Source organism: Schistocerca serialis, chromosome 2 (assembly GCF_023864345.2).
Source record: "Schistocerca serialis cubense isolate TAMUIC-IGC-003099 chromosome 2, iqSchSeri2.2, whole genome shotgun sequence".
In the NCBI taxonomy this organism is placed as follows: Eukaryota; Metazoa; Arthropoda; class Insecta; order Orthoptera; family Acrididae; genus Schistocerca; species Schistocerca serialis.
The window spans coordinates 1,093,431,533-1,093,450,593 of NC_064639.1; the positions used below are offsets into that span (position 1 = coordinate 1,093,431,533).

Here is a 19,061-nt window from a genome sequence, read left to right on the forward strand (position 1 = left end):
TGTCGCCATTTCCATTATCGATTTTGAAAATGTCGTTCTAATGTCAGGAATAACGTTTGTTTACTAAAATTCGGTTTCTTCTCCTCATTTTTCACGTAATCCTGTGATGCCGCTTCCCCACAAAACAGTTTGTTTTAATGTACATTTTTTCAGCTGACGATCGATAAATGTGAGATTCATTTTCCACCGTACCCGCTCTAGCACACGATCCTCTTAATAAGATTTCCTGTGCTTTTCATGAAAATCAACAAAGTTCAAAAACAACATGTTTACCATCCTTTCTCGTCTTAAATCTTTCAATAAACGTTTATATGCATTTTCCTTCACCGTGTCAGATCTTCCACAGCCATAAGACTGTCATCACAAATAAAACATTCAGACGTAGCGCTGAATTCTACTCGCGAAAGTAACTAAATAGTGGTCACCTGAGGATCGACGCCTCGCCTGCTGCCATGCCACTTAGCAGTGGTAAATGACTCATCAGAAAACACAACTTTTTCGATAGCTGAGCAACAAAATCCAGATTGTAATGACAAATAACTGGAACAATGAGACTGAATAGTGGAAAAAATTGAATGAAAAGTACAAAATTGACTGGCATTAAACATGCGATCCCCCGCATGAACCACGGACCTTGCCGTTGTTGGGGAGGCTTGTGTGCCTCAGCGATACAGATAGCCGTACCGTAGGTGCAACCACAACGGAGGGGTATCTGTTGAGAGGCCAGACAAACGTGTGGATCCTGAAGAGGTGCAGCAGCCTTTTCAGTAGTTGTAGGGGCAACAGTCTGGATGATTGACTGATCTGACCTTGTAACACTAACCAAAACGGCCTTGCTGTGCTGGTACTGCGAACGGCTGAAAGCAAGGGGAAACTATAGCCGTAATTTTACTGTAGGGTCAAATGATGATGGCGTCCTCTTGGGTAAAATATTCCGGAGGTAAAATAGTCCCCCATTCGGATCTCTGGGAGAGACTACTCAAGAGGACGTCGTTATCAGGAGAAAGAAATGTGGTGCTATAGAGGAATGCTGAAGATTAGATGGGTAGATCGCATTACAAATGAGGAGGTATTGAATACAATTGGGGAGAAGAGGAGTTTGTAGGACAACTTGACTAGAAGAAGGGATCGGTTGATAGGACATGTTCTGAGGCATCAAGGGATCACCAATTTAGTATTGGAGGGCAGTGTGGAGGGAGACCAAGGGATGAATACACTAAGCAGATTCAGAAGGGTATCGGTTGCAGTAGGTACTGGGAGATGAAGAAGCTTGCACAGGATAGAGTAGCGTGGAGCATCAAACCAGTCTCAGGACAGAAGACCACAACAACATAAACCGTAAATGGTGATATTCACTTACCAACCAGGTTTTTCGATACTTTCTGTGACGTATTGAAAACACATTTTAATGATCAACATATTTTCTTCTAGAAATGTTTTCGTCCAATTCTCAGATACTGTACGTTCTATGGCGACGAAAAAAAGTGTTTATCGAAAGGTGAAAAACTAGCGCTTTTCGAAGTACCAGTAGCATGGAAGACGTGAAAGTAACAATGTTTCGTGATAGCATATTAGACAGTAGTACAATGCTTTCGAATTTTATCCGTTTATGCTACATGTTTTCGTCACAGAGATGCTGATTGTTCAGATTATCTCCAGTGTGTTTCCTGTCACTCTCGCTAAGTAAAAATATTTTCTTCCTTCTCAACACTGACACATCTAGTCATTTCTGCTATTGTTAAGCCCCAAATAAAAATTACGATAAAAAAACACTAAATGTCACACGGATTTAATCTTCTGCACTCCAGTTCCTTCACACAGCATTTCGAATCAGACCGTTTCCAATGGCTTGGTTAGTAGATCAGCTAGTTGATATGTCCCATCAATGTGTTCTAATCCGAGATCCCCATTCAAAAATCTCTCTCTCTCTGACGTAAAAGTGGTGGACTTCAATGTGCTTCGACTTTCGATGATACGTTGAATTTTTAGATAACTTTACTGTACTTGCATTGTCAACATAAGAGTGTGGGAGGCGTCAGTTGTTTGTATGTTCCAATCAGTTCACACTGCAACCTTCTCAGCCAGAGCAATTCCTTTGCTCCTTCACTGGCTGATATTATTTCTGCTTCCATAGTGGATGTTGCCACTGTCTTTTGTAATTGACTGGTCCATGATACAGCCCCATGGGAGAGTGTTGCGACAACAACTATTGTTGTGTCCTTGTCACCAGCATAATCAGCATCACTGTAGACTTTTAAACAAACCAAATTGTTCTTGTAAATAATTCCACAAGGCATCGTATTCATCAGGTATTTAAAAATTCTTTTCACTCGATTCCAGTCTTCAATAGTAGGATCTTCAATGGTTCTAGCCGCTTTGTTCACTGCAAAAGCAATATCCTGACGGGAGACTGTAGTCAAATACATCAGACATCCCACCGCTTCACGATAAGGAACTATGGCTGTGATCTTCTCCTTGACATCATTTTCACCACGTCAATTGGAGTAGAAACTCCATTAGCTTCATTCATTCCAAATCTCTTCAGAATTCTATTGTATAGTCCTCTTGATTAATTTGCTATTGACCCTCTTCATTTTGCTGTATCTTCATGCCTAAAAAGTTGTTGAGAGATTCTTTAGTTGTATGAAACTCCAACTTCAACATTTCCATCATCAACATAGATTGCAACATATAAAAAATTTTTGTTGCTCCAATGGTAGAAGAGACACGGATCAGCCCTACTGTTTTCAAATCCAGCTTTGTTCATGAAGTATATAAAACGCTTGTTCCAACAACGTGGTGCCTTCTTGAGACCATACAGACTTTTCTTCAGTAAACATACACGTCCACTATCATCTTCAAAACCTTCAAGTTGTTCACTGTATACACCTTCTTCTAGTACACCAGTGAGAAAAGCTGTTTTGATGTCAAACTGGTCGAGTTTCATTTTCTGTGCAGCAGCTACTGCCAACAGGGTTCGAATTGTATCATAGCGTGCAACAGGGCTGAATATTTCTTCATAGTCAATTCCCTGCCTTTGTACATGTCCTTTGGCCACGAGTCGACCCTTGAAACGTACATTCCCATTTTTTGCAGTTTTCTTATGCAAGACCCAATGATTCTGTAAAACCTGTGCATCACTTGGGCACTCAACTAATACCAAAGTACTATTCTCTTTGAGGGACTTCAATTCTTCATTAATAGCCTCCAGCCATTGAACTTTATTGCTAGGGTGCAAAGCTTCAGTATAAGGGCTTGGATCCTTATCCCTGATTATAGGGCTTCTAGCCATGTACACAATCTCTTCTGGTCATCCATTCTGGCTTTTCCTTCTCACATTTGCTTCTTCGTTTCTCACTTAAACCTGTACTTCCTCTGGAACTTGATGTTGTATCTAAATCTTCTTCCCCCTCACTTAATCCTTCTGTCCTTTTGTTATGACTGACATTTTCTGATTCCTTTTCCTCACCAGAAGTCTCATTAGGTTCACTTTGCCTAATGGTTTCATCTTGAGTAACTTCAAATTCAGTAACATTGATCTGCAGATTATATACAACTTCAGCCTTAAATTTCACGTCATGGCTTAGCACAACCTTCCCCTGAGATGGAATCCAGACCCTGAAGCCATCTCTATCATTCACATATCCAGCCAGACGTCCATGCACAGCCTCGTCATCAAACTCTGTGCAAAAATTCTTGTTTACATGCATGTAACACTCTGCTCCAAAGATTCTCAGATGATTCAGGTTGTCTACTGGTCGTCCATACCACGGTTCATATAGAGGTTTGTTTTCAATACAGGACTTCCCAGTGCAATTCGAAAGGTATGTAGCAGTATTTAATGCTTCTGTCCATAGTTCTATTGGCAGTTTACTGGGGTTCAACTTAGAACGTGCACATTCCACAATAGTTCGGTTTTCTCTTTCGGCAACACCATATTGCTGTGGTGTGTAAGATGGGGTGATGCAGTGCTCGATGCCTCTGTTTGCAAACAATTCCGAGACCTTCTTGTTGTCAAATTCTTTTCCTCCATCACACCAGAACTGTTTTAACAATATGACCATATGTCTTCGCTTCATTCAAGAACTGTTCCAAGACAGTGCTGACTTCATTCTTCTGCTTCAGGAAGAAAATTTTTCGAAATTTGCTTAATTCATCTTTAAAACATATATAGTAACGAGTTTTTCCAAGAGATTCTACAGTCATAAGTCCATTTACATCACCATGGAATTGTTCACCAGTAACCATTGGTCGATTCATTTGAGTCCTGAATGGCAGTCTATGCGTTTTACCCACTGCACATCCATCACAAAATTCTTCTTTGCACCCTTCCACATAGACGTTCCTCTGCTTCAAAACACTTTTCACATGTTGTTTGTGTTGGTGGCCAGATCTCTCATGATAAATTTGCTGTGTATCTGACGATGTCACCATGTTCAGTTGAACTGGTTGGGATTGTTTAAATACACGTATGTCAAGAACATAGAGACCATGATTGACATGACCAGTCATCTTTGTTGCACCAGTCACTTTGTCTTCAATGTGGACAGTTTTGTCATCAAGTCTTGTGCATAAACCTTTTCATGCAGCTGTTTTTACAGAGAACAAGTGAGCACTTGCTTCAGGAACATAAAGCACTTCTCTCAGTTCAGCATTCTTTGTAGAATTATTCAACTGAATCTGAATTTTCACAGTTCCCTGTCCATGAGCCAACATGCTTACACCTCTTTTCCCAATTGAAATCTTTTCAGGAACAGCAAATTTTGTATAAGACACAAAATATTGTTTATTTGCAGTAATGTGATTTGTGGCACCACTATCGCAATACCATCTGTCAACTTCAAAACCGTTATTGACTGAGGCACCAAAAACACATGCCAAGAATGCAACATTCTTTTCAGACTGATTGATGCGAATGTTTTTATCTGACTTTTTCATTGAACACTCCGCTGCCCAATGCCCGACTTGCCCACATTTATGACATGGAAATTTTCATTCTGCACGTTCCACATTCTTTTTCGATTTTTCACTATTGTCACATTTATTTCGCTGAATTTTCTTCTTAGTACTACTGCGTACAACAAATGCAGCTTATTCAACCATACTTTGATCACGCAATTCGATGGCGTACAATTTTGCAATCAGAAGATTCACACTTTGATTTTTGGACAGAATTGTGTCCCACAAGTCTTTAAAGTTGTCATATTCTTTGCCTAGCTTGGATAAAATTCGGCCATTTAAGATTCTTTCAGACAAAACATTTTCTTCGTGCATCTGCAGTTCATCGTTCAAGTCCACAAAAAGTTTCTGCAATTTCGCGACGTGAGTGCTAGTATCCTATTTGTCGTCACGTTGAACACGGAAAAATGACTCTTATCAACACGTTCTGTCATTGCGTACTGCTACGCTTGAACTGTGCACATAATTTGTCCCAAATTTCACTTGCATGAGCGCATGTTAAAACGAGTTTGGCCACTGACTTCCCTAGCGGACTTGCTAATAAACTAGCCACTTTTGCATCGTCTTTCATCCACTGGTGATGTGCCGTCCTTTTTTTGGTGATTGCACCTTCTCCCCCTTCAGGACACATGTACATACCTGCAAAAGGCAAAGGTCCTGAGTTCAAGTCTCAGTCCGGCACACAGTTTCTATCTGCCAGGAAGTTTCATATCACCGCACACTCCGCTGCAGAGTGAAAATCTCATTATGTTGTGCTGTGTTTATCCCATTGCTTGTAGCAGCAGTTGTGTGCCCAGCGAAACTTGAGCCACTTTGAGCTACCTGCAGTCAGTGCTGCAACAACAGGCACATTATGTCAGTTTCAGCAAAATCTTGAACTTCATGAGCTTCAGTTACTTCAAAGAGCATCATGATTCATCTGATGTGTTAGGCACTACTCCAGCCATTCCTCCTGTTGTGCATCAAAAGAATGGAAGGGTGGAAGTGGTGGCACCTGGCTGATTGCATTCTGTGCTTCATTCATTACAGTTGGCTGAGTTTGTTGTGCGTACATCCATCTGCCAATAGCAGTAAGCAACGAGATAATGTCTTGGCTCTGAAACTGAATAAGTGCAGGGAGTGATTGAGTTCTAGAAGTTGGCATTGCATACACAAGTGCAAGACATTTGAAGTAGGTGTGGGTTCCACACATAAAAAATTATGAAAAAAAAATCCAATTTGCCAGACATTGCCAACTCAAGCACCAGACATGGCACTAATATATGAAAAAAATCAGACTTGTTGCCAGTTGAACAGAAAAAAATCAACTGTTGCCAGTTAATGTCTGTTGTGTTGGTAGTGGAGATCGCCAATAAGCACAGTCAAACATCTACAAAAAGAAAACACAGTAATAAATTTATTTACACTATGTATACCTAATAATTGAGTTATACATATCTTTGTATAGCTATAGGTTCTACTGTGATGCTGAGTTCTATATAAAGAGAGGAAAGTTCTTGATTGTAATAAATAGTCCTCCGTGCTCATGCTGATAAGTTTATATAAGCACTAACCAATCTGGGGCCAAGCTCAGGATGTGGTTGCTTAAAAAGAATCACTGGCCAATCAACGTTGCATGCAGTGAGGATATCTGTGTACAGCATCATTATGATCGCATCCGTGTTTGGCAACATTGTGGTGAACGCACATTGGAAGCGTGTACTCATCTTCGCCATACTGCCGTACCACCAAGGATGATGGTATGGGGTGCCATTGGTTACATGTCTCAGTCACCTCTTGTTCGCATTGACGGCACTTTGAACAGTGGACATTACATTACAGATGTGTTATGACCCTTGGCTCTACCCTTCATTCGATCCCTGTGAAACCCTACATTTCAGCAGGATAATGCACAACCACATGTTGCAGGTCCTGTAAAGGGCTTTCTGGATACAGAAAATGTTCAACTGCTGCCCTGGCCAGCAGATTTTCCAGATCTCTCACCAATTGAAAACGTCTTGTCAATGGTGGCCAAGCAACTGCCCTGTCACAATACACCAGTCACTACTCTTGATGAACTGTGGTATCGTGTTGAAGCTGCATGGGCAGCTGTACCTGTACACACCATCCACGCTCTGTTTGACTCAATGACCAGACATATCAAGGCCATTGTTATGGCCAGAGGTGGTTGTTCTGGGTACTGATTTCTCAGGATCTATGCACCCAAATTGTGTGAAAATGTAATCACATGTCAGTTCTAGTATAATATATTTGTCCAATGAATACCGGTTTATCATCTGCATTTCTTCTTGGTATAGCAATTTTAATGGCCAGTAGTGTATATGACCTGAAAAATGAAGGAAACATATTCCCCACTTGTGCTACCTCTCACCTAGCATCTGTATTTCAGGAAACTTTTGACTCAAGTTGACTGTTAATGCCCCACTAAGACAAAGGTTTTATTGCAACTGATGCTGAATTTTGTTTAATGATTTCTCTGTTTTCAGTGGTGGATTTCTTAATGGTTTATTTTGTCAACTGGTAACATATATTTAACACTTCTCATTCTTAACTTACTTTACTCTTAATTATAGATCTGGTGATGTCAGTAACTGAAAAGACATAATAAACAAAAATACATCAAAGTACCTAGATGCCTTTATTGTAAAAATACACAATGATCACTCACTCAATTAAGAAATTTATTTCCTTTATTAATTTCTCATATGTCATTCCCTTTCTCCATAAATGGCTGTGCTGCAGTGGATGCACCAATTCCTATCCGATCAATGAAGTTAAGCACCATCTGGCATGGTTGGCACATGAATGGGTGACCATCTGGGTCACCATGCACTGTTGACATACCGAGTTACATTCAGCCTCGTGATGCCAATTAAGGAGCTACTTGACTGAATAGTAGCACTACCAGGTCAGGTCACAAATGCTGATAACAGTTGGAAGAGCAGTGAGCTGACACCTCCCCCAACCCGCACCTCACCCTCCAACCTCATGATGCCTGTCAGCTCAAGATGACTTGGTGGTCCATCAGTAATATTGGGCCCTTGTGAGACCTGTTCAGACAGAGAGTTTATTCCCTTTCTCAGGTGAATAACATCTCTCTCCTAAAAGCTGCCTTCTGACAGTGAATCTCTATTATTTCCAATTTCGTGTTACTGGGAGACTAACCGATGTTATTGGAATATCTCTACATAAAAAATGAGCATGTGTTGTACTAAAGCAGGCTTATGAAGAAAGCTTTATAGTGTAGAATAAGGCATACTAAAAGTGATTATTTGATCATTTACTTAAATGTAAATTTTGTTTGTAACAGTACACTGTTGTTAATGACAAGTTGGACTGGAAGAAATAAATGAAAAAATTATGGAGTTTGAATATTCCCAAAAACCCATTTTATGTGAATTAGGGAAATCAGCTCATTAGCTCCCAGCTGCAGAGAAAGAAAAAAATTAAAACCCCTAGCTGAAGTGGCCTTGGACTGCAGACACTATCTCTTGCTTTGCTGGTGTCCCAGTATGTGGCCATCTATTGAATTATCTCAAATGAAAGTAAAATAAGTGCCTGCTTAAAATACATGCAGCATCACATGAAAAATGCTGTGAACACACATCTGTATGTGACATTTTTAAACTTCAGCAAGTGGCTTGATATTGCTCACAGTGAACATGCAAACCCAACTGAGACATTGTGGATGTAATGCATTTTGTTAACCACATACCTTTTCTAAGTGTGGAATACTCCTTTCCCACACAAATAGTATAAAAGAGCCTTTAGTCATTTGCAGGGATACTCACCTTATTTTGTTGCAGTTTACTCTTTACTTGGCAGTGCTTAACATTTAAACGTAAGTGCTGTTATCATTTACTACATTTACACGTCACATAAATTCAGTGGAATGACTAGAGTATGAGGATGCTCACCTTATTTTGTTGCAGTTTACTCTTTTCCTGGCAGTGCTTAACATTTAAACATAAGTGCTGTTTTCATTTACTACATTTACATGTCACATAAATTCAGAGTATGGAGGCCAGGGCATGTGGCCTGCATACTATTACCATTGGGTTGTAGTTTTGTGACAGGAGAAAACAATGAGGGAGAGGTATAGAAAAGGGAGGGTGGAAGGATGGAGTTGGAGGGGAAAGTAGTAATAGTAAGGAATGGATTGGAGGGCACTAAAATGAACATACAGCAGAGATGTATGAAAAGGTTCATGAGGAGATTCAGATTGGACTGCGTTGTGCAATAGTTCCAGAGCAGCTACCTTTCCTTAGTACAGAGACATTTGTTTATTGTTCTCATCTACTAGATAAAGACACATTCATAAGGCCAAGTATGCCAAAGCAACTAAACTCTAAAGATTAAATTTGGCATTTGTTGTTTTGTTTATTAAGGCTTTGCAGTGGCAGGAAACAAGACAACAAAAAAGGAATCCCATTATTATTGCAAGCAATGTGCCCAGGTGTTGTTCCCTGTTTTTGATTATATCATACAAAAAAGATTGTTGAGATATGTACTGTTTATTTCATTACAAAGCTGTTTTGACACCAATAAACAAATAAACAGTCTCACTGAGGATTATACAAGCAAGGTGTGGGGAGGCATTGGCATGTGTAAACAGGGGATGGGAGGGGGTGGGCAAAAAGTCAAAATTTGTTCTAGCATAACTAGTGCTGATGCATGCGGGAAGAAGGGTGGGGAGGGATGTGGCTGCAGCACTCTCTCTAGCATAAAAATAAATAAATAAATAAATAAAAATAAAAAAATGCGTACTATGTCATTAAGCTTATTTCAAAAATGGAAACTAGAAAGTGTACTTGAAAGTGTTGCAGTAACCTCTAGCTACTCCATATGCACAATAATGATAATAAAGAAGGAGGGTAAAACATAGCTACATGTACTTCCCAAAGGATTCACTACATCAGACATGGAAGAAGGTGCAGAAAATCTTATATTTAAGCTTCATATTCAAACTAATGTTTCCTTACTACACCATATTTGTTCACAGTGGAGCCCCCATCACTGCTGTTGCCCCCTTCCGTCCTGCACCATCTATGCAGGTAGAGGCCAACCTATTTCTTGTGCACTCTACACCCTTGAATTTTGCTGTGGCTGCTATTTACCTTAGTTTCACCACTGCATACACCCACTGTGCATTAATATTCCTTAATCAAATAAACTGATCATTGTTATTTGGATGTAAGGTCTTGGATATCTCAATTGTTTGGAACCAGTCTATTCTGTTTGATTAGCTCTGGACTTTGATCTGCATGACCTAAATTGCCCTTGGCATGAGCCCAACTCATGGTTGCAGACTGACATCACTGCGTGCTGGGGCATTCAGTGGGCTGCCGCGTCTGTCACTGCTGGACCTGGAGAACAACTGGCTAGAGAGTGTGGAGACAGGTGCACTGTCTGACTTGCCGCAGCTGCGAGCCGTGCGCTTGGCGCACAACCGCTTGCAGCAGTTGCCACGTGCTGCCATGGCCGACCTCCCACAGCTGCGTTCAGCTGAGCTGCAGGAGAACTCCCTCTCTGACATAGCTGGTAAGTCTGTGTTAAGTGTGTGTCAGGCAAAAGATGCCACTTGCCAACACATGGCAACCCTTAGATATTGAGGGAGAGCCATCATTGGATGCCACGGTCACCATGGGACACTTATGTACCAAATGACTCTCACAGAGGACCATTACTTTGTAAATACAAAAGTATGAGGACTAGTCATACAGTTTTAATCAGCACCTCAGAAAAAAAATCAAGCTGCAATCATTAAATTGGCAGACGGTATAAGTCCTCCTCTACGTGTTCACACTTCAGTGCAAGGTATTCTTCCCAACAATGAATGACTTGGTGGAGACCTTGATTGTAGACGACTGCATTTTGGCAGTTCAGGAAATGTTCTGCCTCAACAATCATCTCATCTTCACTCTGGAAATGCCTGCCATGCACTAGTTTCTTCATCCAAGGAAAGACAAAGAAGTCATGGATGCTATGTCAGGAGAATATGCAGAGTGAGACAAAATTTGATAGCCCAAAGAAGCAGTATGTATTATGTGTCTTTTGCAAAATGAGCTAGAGAGTTATCGTGAGCAAAAATGCTTGACAGGCTCCCATAAGCTTAATACAAGGTTTTGATAGCATGCTCCTGTGACAGTTTTCCCCTCATGAGCATAATCTGTTAGCACCACATTGTGTCTGTTTCAAAAAAGGCACTGCATCACCTTGTTTGATGATGATTTGGTCCTCGTCTTTTTTGGTGGTCACACAATCTGATTACTTGCTTTGCTCCTTTTGTTTCAGGTCATAGTGATACACTCAGCATTTATCTGTGGTGATTAGGTGGCTAAATACATCATCTGGAATTCCCTGACATAGATCCAACACTTCTGCTGCTCATTTCCGTTGCTACCTCAGTTTTCCACTACTTTTAAAAAGGGTGTCAAACTATTTGAATGAGCATGAGCAGTCCCATAACCCAGTAGGCAGTGACCTTATCATATTCGAAATGTTATGTGATATGTTGAATACAAATCCATCTTATGTCCACTTTTTTCACTATCATACTGATTGTGATACCCCAATCTTCAAGCACCAGGACCTCCAGCCCTCTTGCGATTCCCGGTTCTTCACAGACATGATCTGCTACTCTACTTGTCTGACCACACTGGAAGTGTCTGTGCCAGCTAACTACTGCGGCATATGAGGATACATGTTGCTGTACCTGTCCACCAACTCAGCATGGGTTGTTACAATGTTGTTTCCCTTCAAATGTACAAAACGAATTTGCACAGGATACACCACTTTATCAATGGGCTGTGCCATATTGCTTTGGCTCCTCCAGTGGCATCCTATGGTGCCTTGGCACAGAGATTTCAGTGTGTACCAGAAAATTGCAAACATGTAATTGCAAAAGCACTCTATTTTTTTGAGGTGCAAAGCTTTAAGACTAACCTTCAGTGTAGGCACATTTCTGTAAGCAGACTTACAAGGAGCAGTAGGATCCTGCAACCCACAAAATTCGATGAGGTTAGTATACTGGTTGGAGATTACACAAAAGCAACTACTGTGAAAGTGTTATGTCACTATGCACCCATTTTCCATAATGATCATGACACAGCTGTGATCAAGGACCAGGTAGAATTATCAGACCACTTGAAAACAAGAAAATTTTGTTACGTATATCAAGTCCATAACTTAACAGTTGCCAAGAAATTGAAGAACAAATTATTTTGATGCACTGCACATACATTAGTCAAGAAAATCCTTAACAACAGGGGCAGTGTCTAAGTGATACAGCACTTGCATTCAGATCACAGTCGACATTTGAATATCTAAGTTTGAATCGCACATCTTGCTGTGATTCCTACTCTTTTGCAAGAGATTTACAGCTGTATCATACATTTATTTATTGGTATTTTAAATTAAATTAAATTTAAAGAAAGAAGATCCACATACATGCCTATAAACTTTGATGACACTTCTTTAACGCACAGTAAAAACTGGTGCTTCTAGAGTTTTTCTTTGTCCACAATAAAAACAGTTTGTCAAATACCCACTTTTGCCTGCTAGGAGTGGATGTAGGAATAGTGATGAAGTATTTTGACTTTTTTGCTGATGGAGCATAGTTTAACCGGCCTATTGATGGCATACAAAATGTCAGAGTGGTGTGTGACACTTATACATGGAAATTCAGGAAGTAGTTACTTGCCAACTGTGGATCAGACAGTCCACCCTGGCTAGCAGTGACACCTTCAATTCTTGGAGAAGAATCTTCTGGAGGTCAGAAACAGTCTATGGTGGCTGTGTTAGGCCCGGATTACCTTTACATTGAGCATACCATGCATTTTCAATCACTTGAAGTCTGAGGAGCATGCTGCTTATTCTAGATGTGTGATGTCTTTATGATTTAGGTACTTGCCCACCATGTTCTAATCAGGCTTTGTTTTCCTGAAACAGAACATGTGTCCACACACACCACGAAAAGGTCCACAGAGCATTGTAAGGTAGCATACCTGATAAGAAGAATTTTTCATTTTTCCCATATATACCAGCGTGTATACATTAGCTTGTCAAGTACCTTTAGGCTGTATATTTACTATATTAATGAAATAACCTACTATACTAATATCCATAAGTTAAGGGATACTGGTGATTCATGAAGCAAAAAAATAATGTGTGCTCTAAAAGGTGCTAAGACATCACTGTAACATCGACACAGGGTTATATTGTATACAATATATACTGAACCATAAGACTGACTATGATCCATAGCTGACATTTACCTAAATGTAAAATCAGTATAGTAGGTTATTTCATTAATATAGTAAATATACAGCCTAAAGGTACTTGACAAGCTGATGTATACACGCTGGTATATATGGGAAAAATGAAAAATTCTTGTTCTGCCACAAAAGAATGTAATTTTAATAAAAAGTTAATTATTTTTAGAGGTAGTACAATTTTAGGGCAATGTACTTTGTCCAACAGTTTTCTTCAGGTGAGTAGAATAGATTCTATCCCTGAAGTGTCATTCTGAAAAATGTCTGTGTATTGCAGTCATGTAATCTTAACAGTATCATGAAAAGGGTAGATTACTACTCACCATAAACATGACACATTGAGTTGCAGACAGGCACAACGAAAGACTGTTATACACTGAACTTTCAACCAAAGCCTTCTTCAGAAAGGAAACACATCTCATGCACACATAACCATTTTCTCTGGCTGCTCCAGCCAGAGTGCAACTGTGTTGAACAGAAGCAGCAATCCAGAGCGTGGCAAGAAAGGGAGAGGGATAGCTGGCTATGGGTAGCATATCAATCAAAGCACTATTTATGTGGGTCCATTTCTCTAATTATGATTATTGTCTGGGAACGGGATCCCCAGTACAGAGTAATGCAGATGTCCAAGGGTGAGTGAGGGCGTGCGGGCGTTGATGTCGGTGGAAATCGTGTGTGTAGGCAGACGCACCACAGGTACTTCCATCTCAAATGAGGTGGGTTGTGCAGGCAGAGTGGCGAGGGGCAGGTCCACTTCATAGTCAGTCAGCCACCATGGCCGGATGAGACGGGGGCCAGCCCGGGAGTAAGCGGGCAGGCGGTCGACGGCATGCTGGAGGTGTGTGTGGCCCTTAAGTACATTGAGCCATCCGTAGAAATGAAAGCACGTAGAGATGCTTAGTCACACTCACACAGGAGTGTGGGGTTGTGTGCAATGTTGATGTGTAAGGGACCGTCCGATGGCAGGACCTCGGTATCTGTCAAAAGAATGAGCATTCGGTCGTCAAACGTCACTATAAAAACGTCGTTCAATCGGTGTGGTGGCACGCTGCAGGAAAAACTGATCATAGGTGTGTGTGTCTCCAACGTTGGAGGTGAGGGTGTGAAACCTGCGCAGGGTGAAACAGGGGGCGAGGTCGGGAAACCAGTGAATGCTGGCGAACAGTCTTCAGCGGAAGAGGTGTGTGGTGAGGTTGATGGGAGCACATCTTCACTCTTGATCAAGGATGGATCATCTGCAGAGTCCAACTGCGGTGTTGTGAGACCATTACAGTCAATGAAAGCCAGTTCCAGGCGATGCAGAGAAACTGTCTGTGTGTGGTCTTTAATCATGATATCAAAAGTCATGTCCCCGCGCCACAGGAACTTGTAGGGGCCAAGATAAGGAGGTTGAAGAGGCTGCCTAACTGCATCATCATGCAGCATGATGAGGGAGCAGAAGGAGAGTGTGGTGGGAACATAAGTCTCGGGCGGTGAGTGACTGATGGGCGGGTGCAAACGCGTTTGTTGAAAATGCGTGCGCATCCGGCTAATGAAATCTGGCGTGGGGGGAAGATCCTCGCTAACCTGGGGAAGAGTAAGTTCCCTCGGTAGGATCGGATTTTTGCTGAAAACAAATTTAGATATAGTCCCCTGTAGGTCAGGTTTATAGGTCAAGCATAGACCAAGTAGCACCCATGGGAGAGCTTCCAACCAGAGACAATCATGGTATCGAAGGGCCGTCTCGAGGGTGCGGTGCCATCTCTCCACCAGCCCATTGCTTTTTGGGTGATAGGTTGTAGTGTGTATTTTTTTAATATCACAGATATTCCAGAGGATGGTGAAAAGGGAGGATACGAACTGTCAACGCTGATCAGTGGTGATAGTGGTCAGACACCCGAAATGAGCGATCAACGAACCAATGAAAGCCTTGGCTACCATTTCGGCAGGTATGTTAGGGAGAGGAACAGCATCGACCCAGCGAGAGATAGTTGATAAGATATATCTATTGCCCTCTGAAGGAGGAAGAGGCCCGATCAGATCAATATGTACGTGACAGAATTGTCCTGCGGGAATGTCGAACTTGCCCAGAGGCGGGGAGGTGTGGTGGCTGATATTGTTGTGCTGGCAAGTGATGCAGCTGCGTGGCCAGGTTTGACAGTCCCATTTGATGTTCTTCCAAACAAAACATTCTGACAAGAGATGTGTGGTGGCTTGAACACCCGGGTGGGCTACGTTATGCAGGGCATCGAAAACCTGTCGGCGCAGCCCAGGTGGGAGCAAAGGGCGTACGGTGCTGGTCAAAGAATCACACCACATCTCGTCGGAAACGCCAGGAAATTTAGCCTTTGTGAAAACAAGTGATGTTTGTGGGTCTCGTAGGAAAGCCTGAGAATCTCCATCAGAAGCTTGGAGGGAGGCCAGATCGGAAAGATCAACAATGCGGGAAACAGCACTGATCCACGAGAAGAAATCTGCAGTGATGTTATCCCCACCCTTGATGTAACAGACGTCCATTTGAAACCAGATCAAAGTGGTGGTAATGTCGAGGGAGTGGGTCCTCAGGTGGGTTGCAGAACGCTTCTGCCAGTGGTTTGTGATCAGTGAGGACGAAAAACGAACATCTCTCGACGTCGGGGCGGAAATGTTTGATTGCCTCGTAAACAGCAAGGAGCTCTCTATCGAATGCAGAATATTTTCTTTGAGCCGTAGATAGTTTCTTGGAGAAGAAATGAAGGGGAGATACTGTGTCACCCTTGCATTGTTGCAACACTGCCCCCACCGCGATGTTGCTGGCGTCCATAGTGATGAATAACTCAGCTGAGGGGTCGGGGTGGGTGAGTGTCACAGTGTGAGCTAAAGAAGTCTTCAGAGCCTTGAAGGCCTCTAGCACTGGAGCAGTCCAAGGGATGGGTTTGATACCAGAAGTTTGTTTGCCTGATAGCATGTCCGTCAGGGGTGCCTGAACAGCGGCGACGGAAGGCAGATGGTGACGATAGTAATTGATGGCATAGCTCTTTGTAAGTAGCCAGGGGTGAAGAAACAATGAAACTCAGTGAGTGAAGTTGTGCTTCCATATCTTCGAACAAGGCATTGTTTGGCATGGTCATTGCGTAGTGCATATAACCTGTTGCATAAACATCTGTGCAGAAGAGGTGCAACACAAATGAACTGCAGGGTCACCACTGTGGGAACGGTATCAGTAATCGGGATATAGAAAATTTAATTCCCATATATATCACAGCTCGTATATATATCTCAAAACAAAGATGGTGTGACTTACCAAATGAAAGTGCTGGCAGGTCGACAGGCACGCAAACAAACACAAACATACACACAAAATTCAAGCTTTCGCAACAAACTGTTGCCTCATCAGGAAAGAGGGAAGGAGAGGGAAAGACGAAAGGATGTGGGTTTTAAGAGAGAGTGTAAGGAGTCATTCCAACCCCGGGAGCGGAAAGACTTACCTTAGGGGGGAAAAAAGGACGCGTATACACTCGCACACACACATATATCCATCCACACATATACAGACACAAGCAGACATCATGTCTTCTTGTGTCTGTATATGTGTGGATGGATATGTGTGTGTTTGCGAGTGTATACCTGTCCTTTTTTCCCCCTAAGGTAAGTCTTTCCGCTCCCGGGATTGGAATGACTCCTTACACTCTCCCTTAAAACCCACATCCTTTCGTCTTTCCCTCTCCTTCCCTTTTTCCTGGTGAGGCAACAGTTTGTTGCGAAAGCTTGAATTTTGTGTGTATGTTTGTGTTTGTTTGTATGCCTGACGACCTGCCAGCACTTTCATTTGGTAAGTCACATCATCTTTGTTTTTAGGTATATTTATCCTACGTGGAATGTTTCCCTCTATTATAATCATATCAACAGCTCGTATATATTTAAACTTGATGCTGCGTCCATACATAATAAAATATAACAAAGAACTCACTAAAGTAAAGTTAAGATGGAGGCTCGACAGAGCACCTAGAGTTCACAGGTATTAAGTCTCGTGGTTGATACGAACTATCAATGCCACAATTGCTCTTACAATTCTTCTCAATGTATGTTTGTCATCTGGTTGGTGCAAAAAAATTGCATGTGTACCTGTGGTTGTTTTACCCTCTGCAAAATGATCAGTAAAGTACCTTTAGAATCCCAGAAATCACTGACTACAAACTTTATGGCAAATTAAAAAGGATTCACATTTTTTTGTTGCAGGTTACCTGTTCCCATTTACTGCTTTGAGTGCTGTTTCATTGATGGTGTGAAGTGGTGGTTCCAGAAGTCATTCATTGTAACAAACTGAAGCATGAAATCAGTTAAACTCTTCTTAAAGCACTCCTGATCTTGCAGAGGAAAGCATTTTTGCACTAAATGATTTTCAAGATTGAAAAAAAAATGCAGCATTTATCTTCCATACAGCTTTCTGATATTTAATTTACATTCAACACGTACCATACTTTTTTTTCCTGAGGTGCTTATGGTGTGAACTACTCCTTATACCTTTAATCTCTGACAATTCAGTAACATTTTGTGCACTACCACAGTTGTTTCATCCATGGCTGTAGTTCAGGAAAATCCTTCACTTGGATCACCTTCAATATTAATACAGCTACATCTAAATTCGATCATCCATTTACGAACTGTTGAAAATGAAGCAGCAAATTCCTTATAAATGTTTACCAACTATGATATTTTGTTAGAAATGAACCCTCCAACAAAGAATTAAATGAGAGCAAGCTACGCCAATTTATTCATTTCAACAAAACATTACTACTTTTAATGCTATACAAGCAATCTACTCTGCAGACCTAGTTTACGTATGAAGTTGCTAGGCTTCCAAATGGATAACTAAGTGGTGTGCCACTTGCAAGTGGACAAGTTTACCAAAAAACTGAGTTCTGGCTGTCTTGCACATATTAAGTTCTCTCTTTGTATTGGCCTCTGTACACCTAACCAGCATAACAGTCCCATTCCAAGACCCACAAACACCAAAATATTTTTTCCCTGTGTTGCACAAGACTGGATCAGCTACCACTTGTGCAATGAAAACGATTCTGGGGAGATCAAGTGTCAGTAAGGCTCCATCTGTGGTGTAATTCTTTTGATTTTTCCTATCATGGTCGTTTTGTAAGATTTATGTGAAATGAAGTAAAGAATCACAGGACTCTTCTTAGAATAACTGCATTCAGAATTTAAACGGTAAACTTCTCTATGACGCCTCTGTGGCAGTGTCTGCAACTGAAGTTTACAGAGTGTCTCCATGACACTGTGCTTACTAAATGAACACTAGATGAAATGTAACACCCAACTTTGGATCTTCTTTATATTCTCTATTAATCATACCTGGTAAGGTCCTAGACCGACAAGTAATACTTGTAGGAATGACCAACAGAAAATGACAAAGAATGTCAGAGAAAGTGTGCAATTGCGTTTGCCTTATTTCACTTCTGTAGCAGTGCAGAAGCTCTGTAAATTGATTGTGCAGTCATCACTATTTGCAGTGGGTACTAAGATTATACTGAAAGGAAAGGTAACAGTTGTCTGTGGAACCATGTTAGGTGACCAGCTTCATTAGGTGGCACAGACATCGTGCCAAATAGGGTATTGTGTCTTTCAAAATGAAAATGACTCCATTCATATGACCGAAATGCCTATGACTGATTTGGTGAACTAACATATGAAATAATGTCTTCTTTGAATATTGTTAATCTGAATCTCTCAAGCAGTTGTAACACTTTCTTTGCAGCAATTGGTATAAAACTATGTGGACCACCATCCAGAATTTTAATTTTCCTAAGGAATATTCAGACAGTTTTGGATGCTAAATTTGACCCAACTCTATATTAA

General features: G+C 41.3%; 1 protein-coding gene across 1 annotated transcript in view; it reads left to right on the top strand.

The window, feature by feature from the left end:
- LOC126456642 (protein artichoke) overlaps nt 1-19,061 on the top strand; it is a 368,100-nt gene that overhangs the window by 332,461 nt on the left and 16,578 nt on the right. The window contains exon 12 of the mRNA XM_050092386.1: nt 10,268-10,500. Coding sequence (XP_049948343.1) covers nt 10,268-10,500 — 233 coding nt within the window. The remainder of the gene's footprint in view (nt 1-10,267; nt 10,501-19,061) is intronic.